The sequence below is a fragment of the Primulina huaijiensis genome, chromosome 18 (genome assembly GCF_012295235.1).
Source record: "Primulina huaijiensis isolate GDHJ02 chromosome 18, ASM1229523v2, whole genome shotgun sequence".
Lineage (NCBI taxonomy): Eukaryota > Viridiplantae > Streptophyta > Magnoliopsida > Lamiales > Gesneriaceae > Primulina > Primulina huaijiensis.
In genome coordinates this window covers 8933397-8941253 of record NC_133323.1, presented here as the reverse complement: position 1 = coordinate 8941253, position 7857 = coordinate 8933397, and the positions used below count along the sequence as shown (strand labels likewise).

The following is a 7857-nucleotide window of genomic DNA, read 5'->3' as shown; positions in this document are numbered from 1 at the left end:
TTGTTACTATAATAACTAAAATTTATTTCGAAAATATTAAAGTTTAAATTATAATTAATTTATTTAAATAATTTTTATATTTTCCCAATTAAAATAATTTTTATTACACCTATGTTGTTTGTAAAAGGTGCCGTAAATATTTCCAGATCTTAAGAACAAGAATTAACGAAGTTGGTTGGTTCATAAACATCAATAGAGTTAAACATAAAGAGCGTACAGTTATTATCATGCATTCAATATTTAATATTCTACTATAGAGCAAGTGATAACTTATATTTTATTTAGCTGATTAGATTTTAATTTGAGCATATATTTCATGTTAAATTTAAAAAATTCTAATACATTTCACTATTATCGCAATACAACCTTTTTATGTGCGGCCTCCACAAGCTTCTTTCACTTTCGTCGTTCTTACATCTTCGATTGTAATCCCAACTTAGAGTAATAACTGTGTTGCTACAAATATGAAAGAATGTAAACACCGCTGCAATTAAAATAAATATGACTTTACGCGAAAAAAATAATCAGATTACTCAATTCGATTAACTAAATCAGTTCTTAGACAAATAGCTAAATCTTTTTCACATGGGAATATGTGTCTGTGTGTCTGCATGCACATCTTTTCCAACTTTAAACCTTCAAGCCTTACAAATTTAGTAAATTTGTGAATTTTCATAGCTGAAATGTCATATTATACCTAAACGCATCATGCATGTGCAAACCCATTCATATTACTTTTTGTAAATTATAACTTAGCGTTTACCATTATCTACTTAATACTAAACTTATTAACCATAACATACCGAAAAAACACCTATATAAATGCGTGACTAATTTTTTTTTAAAATCAAATATCAAATTATACTAAACTTTTTGAATATATGATTATAACATCAATATATTTGTCTACATACCAAGTTAATATTCAAGATCTTTTTAGTTGCAAATTTATTCACATGTGGATTATAAATTACATTTGCTCTATTGTTTATAACAACTTTCATTCCATTGACATATAGCATATCCAACTGATGATTAAATTTTTTAGGACGTTACATGTGACATAAACATACCATATCATGTGATGACTAAGCCTTTTAATTTAAAATAACAAATTGTTATTGACACCTATCAATAGCTGCAGGTGAATAACCTACTTGTATTGAAGTTAACCACGGTTGTCACAATATTTATCATAATTTATATATAATTCAACTTATTTCAGATAGTATATAAAGTTATTTAAACACTTATAGTATATTTACATTGTAGCTCAACTATAAATCTTATATATAATACTATTATTATCTTAACATTGTTATCTGTTGAAAAATAATCCTAAAATATTTCTCAAAAGTAATAACAATATAAATAGGTTAAAGAAATATGTAATTGTATAACTTAGTTTTAAATTGTAAGTCACTACACATTTAAATTCATTAACTAATAAAATCAAATATAACATTGTAGTGAAACAATTGACTCAGGAAGCTATATTAAATAATTACATATTACTGTTGATGATATTTAAGTTTTACAGTGTTTCTACGGTTCTTATTAGTTTTTCTAAACATAAAAATAATAAAACATTTATCTTATAGTATCGAAAATGCTTACTCGTAGTAAATATGTGTACACGAATTAAAAGTTTTAGATTATAATTGATCAAACCAACGTATATGAAAACTGCTCTCCACTTCGTTACTCTGTCTATTTGCTTTTTATTTTCCTCACAGTACATCAACCGCCTCCCTATTAATTTCTTTTACTTACGTATTATTGACATGTGCTTTCTTCTTACTATGAGTTCCAAACTATTTCTACTCATATACTTTAATTTCTTTTATTAGTCTCTCGTTGTAGTAATCTATTCAGATGTCTTGCGAATTAAATTAACTCTCATGTTTAAATATCTTAAAAACTCGAAATTACAAAATTCATAAATATGTCGACTAAATTATCATGCAAAAAATTCTTATATCTATTGAAATCATTTCTACATTAACAATTTTTCAAATTTCTTTTATTACACTAAGATTTTAAGTGATCTTATCGATTATTTTGTTGCTCATATTACAGATGATATTTAAGTTAAAGTTACCACATTCGTAAATCCATTAGCGTCAACAATGTCATTAAGCATGAAATCCTTACGTCCACTACCATAAATTAAATATGAATACTTTATTTTCAAATTTATAAAAACTTATTTATGGAGTAGATACCTGATTAGATTTTAAGCTTAACATATGCTTTATGTCCAATTTGAGGCAGATTATTATTATTCTCTCATTTGAACACCAACTCAATCATTTTCTAACTATTTTCACTTTTAAAAATTCCATGTACTTCCATATTTTTATCTTTTTCATGCACAATTCCAACTTGAAATAATAATCGTATGACTACGAATAAAAAAGAAATTAAAAAATTATTATACTCATAATAATTATAGCTTTTAAAATTAAATTATTGAATAAGGCCTACACAAATATGAACACATAGTTAATACTTTTAAAAAAATATATAAATAAACATATGTTAGACTATAAATCTGGGTAAGACGCCTCAAGAATTTGAGGTGCACATACCTAGTTTAATGAATAGCTTTGTCCAGTCCAAATTGGAATAAAATGGTTTTCTATACTTGTATCTTGCTATGGTTAGTTATTGCAATTAAAAGGATTTGAAAATTGACTCTGTAAACGCCGTCGTCGTCTTTTTTTAGGTTAATTAAATTCTCTGTTCAATCAGATTCCCCGTCCCCAATTTCAAACTTTAGGGCTTCAAAGTTCAAACCGTACGTTCCACGATTTTCATCAATCCCTTCCGCGCCTGTGAAGTTTTTCTCGTGTATTGGAAATATTGGCAGTCAAACATTTCGGGTTTTCGCAGGTAAATTTTCAATGTTTTCTCGAATTTATGGAATCTGTATTGCCGTGTGCTTCTTAGTATCTTGATTTTGTTGGGAGTTGGTATCGATCAAATACGTGTGTTGGGTGTAAAAGGGTTTTACGGATTGGATTTTTGAAGTCGGTTAGTGGCTGATTAGTGTTTGAGCTCCCACTCCCATTGATTTATTAATGATGATGAATAGCCTTTAGTTTGTAAAGAAAATTTGGGAATCGGGAGTTGAGGGCATGGCTTATCAACTACGACAGAATTGGTCGTTTTGAATTTACTTCACTTTTTCCTGATAACTAGTCCTTAAGTTACGTGGGTGATTTCTCTTGATATGTAAACTTCCTCTCCTTATGGATTGGAATATGACAGATAGAGATGTAAATCAGCACCGATTCCCTTCTTGGTATTTGCTAAATGTTGATTTAAATCCGCTCTGAGTCTGTCTGAAAAGTAGTAAAGTTTGTTCGAGTTTCTTTTATGCTAATGATCTGTAACATCTCCATAATTTTATTTCCTGGCAATTACTTGAATGACACAATAACTAGTTTTTATTTAGGAAGTGAAAAATGAGAGGAGCATCTACCAGCCATTCACATTCTAGACCCTGTTTTGGGAGGAAAACTTTGAGAAGGTGCAGGAATAGTGAGGAAGCTGATGATGTTATTCTGATTGACGTTGATTCTGATCACTTCAACAATGTCATTATCATCGACGTTCCCGATTCTTTGCCGAAGAAAGGGAAAGGTTCAAGCATACTCGGGAAAGACAAAAATGGGCCATTCCAGACTATAATATACATAGATGATGATGATGAGAGCCCAGACGAAATAAAATCTGTTGCTGGTGCCTCTTCTAGCAGGAGTTTTAAACCTCCTGCAGAAGGCTTCGAAGACGTGGATTCTGAGGAAAACCCATTTATTCAAGAGAATGTAACTCCAGTTAGGTTATCAAAATGTAAGCGTACCTATTCAGGGAAAGCTTCTGCTGGAAAAGGATATGGTTTGAATCTGGACTCGGAAAACAATTCATCTGCTAACGATCACCCTGATTGCGAGTTAATGGAAGATATATCTGGAAAGGTTCAAGAGCAGTGGGAAAAGGCATTCTATAGGAGAAAAAAAGGTATTATTAATGATCAATGGGGCATTAGAAGTCAGAATGGTGCTTCAAGGATTATGAATGATAGTAGCCATCAAACCGTTGGAAGAAAAGGTGAGAATGATAAACATACGAAGGCTCCACATCATTTCCGTACAGGAAATTTCAGTAATGAAGACGAAGGCACTTCTCCTCTTGGTGAAGAAGAGGATGCAATTTACACCTATGTATCAGTAGGTGGTTCAAGTTATAGAGGCCAACATTCTCCTTCCATCCATACTGAACCGGAAGATCACCAATATTTTGAACCAGCAAGTTCCAGCTGTCACAACGGGAAAAGATTCAAAAAATCATCATCTTATTCTTCTCATAATGAACAGGCAACTAAGGTAGTGGAAAAAACTAAGTCGTGTTTTGATGGGAACTCTAACTATGGCAAAGCTAGTTCAGTTAAAGATGACGTTGCCATCAGCAAATGTCAAAATTCTGTTGAAGTTGAAGCTGACCCTCTCAAATTTTTCCCAACCCATGAGTTCAGGGATTCCCAGGTTGCTGCTACTGGATGTGTTAATGAAATGGAGCATTTGGAATCACGTGATCCACATGAATCTGGAAGTGTTGAGAAGACATATAATTTAACATCTGTAAGAACTTCGTTTACGAGTTCTGCATTACCAGATAAACAAAGAAATTACAGTTTCACTCCTTCCAGTGATGCAGTTGAATCTGTCGCTGCAGAGTCATCCTGGTTCCAAAATTCCTCATTGGGATCAAGAGATGGCATCAAGAAAGGGTGTCATGGGGAAAATAGGCGGACAGTTGATGTTATATCATTATCTGGAGACCTACGTGTTCATATTAATGAAGCAAAAGTGGGACTAGATGAATTTGTTTCAAATAGTGGAGAGGAGTATAAAGATGATGATTTTCATCCTGAAAATGGACACGCAGTGGATTCTGTGGAGAGTTGTATGCTTGGCGAACAAGAAAAGTTTAAGGAAACTGATGAATACAAAAGAGCTTTGGAGGAAGAATGGGCTTCCCGGCAACAAGCACTAAAAATCCAGGTTTATATTGTTTTCTGTTTCTTATAAATCCTCTTTGCTGAACATTGTTTGCAGATGTTTGGTCCACTTTTTAGTTTCGACTTATGTTGTGATTCAGTGAATAAAGTTTTACTTGTCCAACAAAGAGAGTTTTGCAGATGATTTACTCTTTCTTCATTTTTAGGCTGAAGAAGCTCAATATTTGCGCCAGTTGCAGAAGAGAAGCAAAGATGAAAATGGACACACTATGGATTCTGTGGAGAGTTGTATGATTGGCGAACGAGAAAAGTTTAAAGAAACCGATGAATACAAAAGAGCCATGGAGGAAGAATGGGCTTCCCGGCAACAAGCACTAAAAATCCAGGTTTATATTGTTTTCTGTTCTTTATAAATCCTATTTACCGAACAGTGTTTGCAGAAGTTTCTGTCCACTTTTTAATATGACATTACATTATGATTAGGTGAATATTGTTTTACTATCACAATAAAGATAGTTTTGCAGATAATTACACGTTCTTTTTTGTAGGCTGAAGAAGCTCAACACTTGCGCCGGTTGCTGAAGAGAAGAAAAGCTGAAAGTATGCGTCTGATGGACATGGAAAGAAGACAAAAGGAACGTATAGAGGAAATGCGAATTACTCAAAAGAAGGTTTGCGAGATCCTGTTCTGTTGTAAAATTCCTTTTTATTTGTCTACTTATTACGTTTTTTGTGTGTTGTATGGTAAGATTTATATGAAGATTGTATCTTAGAATCAATGAGGGTTAATTAACTTGCTTTCTAGGATGAGGAAAATATGAACTTGAAGGAGGTAATTCGCGCTAAAGTTAGAAAGGAGCTCAGTAAATTGGAAATGGCATGCCAAAATATGGCTTCTCTTTTGCATTCCTTTGGAATCCAAATGGAGGGTTGGCCTAATCCATCGCCACAAGAGGTAGTTTACCTTTGTACGACTAGCACATTAACTTGATTACATTTTTGAATCCTTGTGCATATTGTTGGTGCTTCATTTACTTAACGAGTATGTCTTTTCCTTTAACATCATTTTAGTTCCCTTCTTAATTCTGATTGAAAGTTTTTCAACAAAGTTCGCAATATATGCATGCTTTTCAAATGATCAACTTTTGTGGAAAATAACATATGATTTTTTGCTTTGTAAAATCATCTACTTTTGAATGCTTTATGTGACGATTATTTTCTTTGGAAACTTGAATTACTTTGAAACACAGAGCATGGATTTGAAATTTAACTTCAATCCCAAGGGGACTTTTGTGTGCATAATTTAGTTGATACTTCCATTAAATGGATTACTCGATGTTCTTCAACTTTTTCAGGTACAAACGGCATACAAAAAAGCTCTGCTTGCCCTTCATCCAGATCGAGCCTTACGGTCTGATATCCATCAGCAAGTCGAAGCTGAGGAGAAATTCAAGCTTATGAATCGTTTCAAGGAGAAATTTTCATCTGTTCTATGAGACTTCGGTGAGTTTCAAACATGTTTATATTCACAAATTCACCGAATCCTTTTGCTTACGCTTTGGCGGTAGGAATTAGAAACATGAGGTTCGATTCAGCTATTTCGGTTAGATGCCTCAAGTTCTAACATCCTTTTTCCAGAAGAGACTGTATTAATTGTTGTTGCAAAGGTTTTTATTTCCCCTCCTCTGCTTTATTTTCTGTCAGAGTAGTGAATTATTTGAGAAATATTTTGAACTTTGAAGACATCAAACGAGTTGAAGTTTTGGTAGTTTTATTGTAAGAGAATTTTTTTATGCGTAAACTTCGTATTCTATGCAGACTGGTCAAGGGGTGGAAGTAGTTCATAAATTTCACTTTTTGGTTAAATTTTTTTTTTAATAAAAAAATTGGAGATACAAAATATGAAAAACGCAATTAGATGAATGGAATAATTGAAATTCAGTATGAATATCTAACTTAGGAATATAAATAATGTTCACATTATGCGAGTATGGGGTGCTATGTAGGATATGAAATAAAATAATGAAACCAAATGTTCATTCAAATGGCACTTTGTCTGTTTAATATCCTATTCATTACTCGAAAATTTGAAAGTTCGAAAGGATCGAAATATATTTATTTAGTTTATATTTATATTAAGAGTAAGTCTCATGTGAGACCGTCTCACGGATCCTAATATGTGAGACGGGTCAACCTTACCCATATTCATAACAAAAAGTAATACTTTTAGCATAAAAAATAATATTTTTTTATGGATGACACAAATAAAATATCCGTCTCACAAATACGACCCGTGAGACCGTCTCACACAAGTTTTTGTCTTATATTAAAATTAATAAAATGTTAAAGTCGCAAATGTTTGTGAACTATTGCTTAAAAAAATCGAACATATTCAAATTAAGTGTTTGGATTCAATAATTCCAAATTCTAATATTTTTCTTATTCAAATCATATATCGTTTGAGGCCTAGTTTCGTGCTCCTTTCAGTGTCTTTCATTAGAATCTCTGCTCAACTTGTGAATTGGCTTATAAATTGAGATTGGACTTAAAGAAATTTATTTATAAATATATTTCCAGTTCGTCCATGAGTTCGATTCACAAGTTTTAGATCATAAAATCTAATTTATATACAAAATCTATAATATAATTTTTATATGATAATAATAATAGTAATATATATTGATAAAATATTTTTATAAATAATATAGAGCTGGCGAGTTCATAAACAATAATTTGATCACTTACGCTTTTATTTGATATTGAGTGTAGTGTTTTGAAAATCATTACATAAATAAATGACATCCACTCATAATCCACTATGGACTAGGAAA

General features: G+C 31.8%; 1 protein-coding gene across 2 annotated transcripts; it reads left to right on the top strand.

The window, feature by feature from the left end:
• The first annotated feature begins 2673 nt into the window (after positions 1-2673).
• On the top strand, positions 2674-6794 carry LOC140964740 (uncharacterized). 2 transcript variants are annotated; one of them, XM_073424647.1, is made up of 6 exons: positions 2674-2895; positions 3465-5069; positions 5233-5412; positions 5575-5697; positions 5832-5981; positions 6382-6794. In XM_073424647.1, the coding sequence occupies exons 2-6, from the start codon at positions 3471-3473 to the stop codon at positions 6520-6522; spliced, it is 2193 nt and encodes a 730-aa protein (XP_073280748.1). In that variant the 5' UTR covers positions 2674-2895; positions 3465-3470; the 3' UTR covers positions 6523-6794. The 2 variants fall into 2 exon arrangements, with proteins under 2 accessions (XP_073280748.1, XP_073280747.1); XM_073424646.1 differs by having other exon boundaries at positions 3461-5069.
• Positions 6795-7857: the final 1063 nt, after the last annotated feature.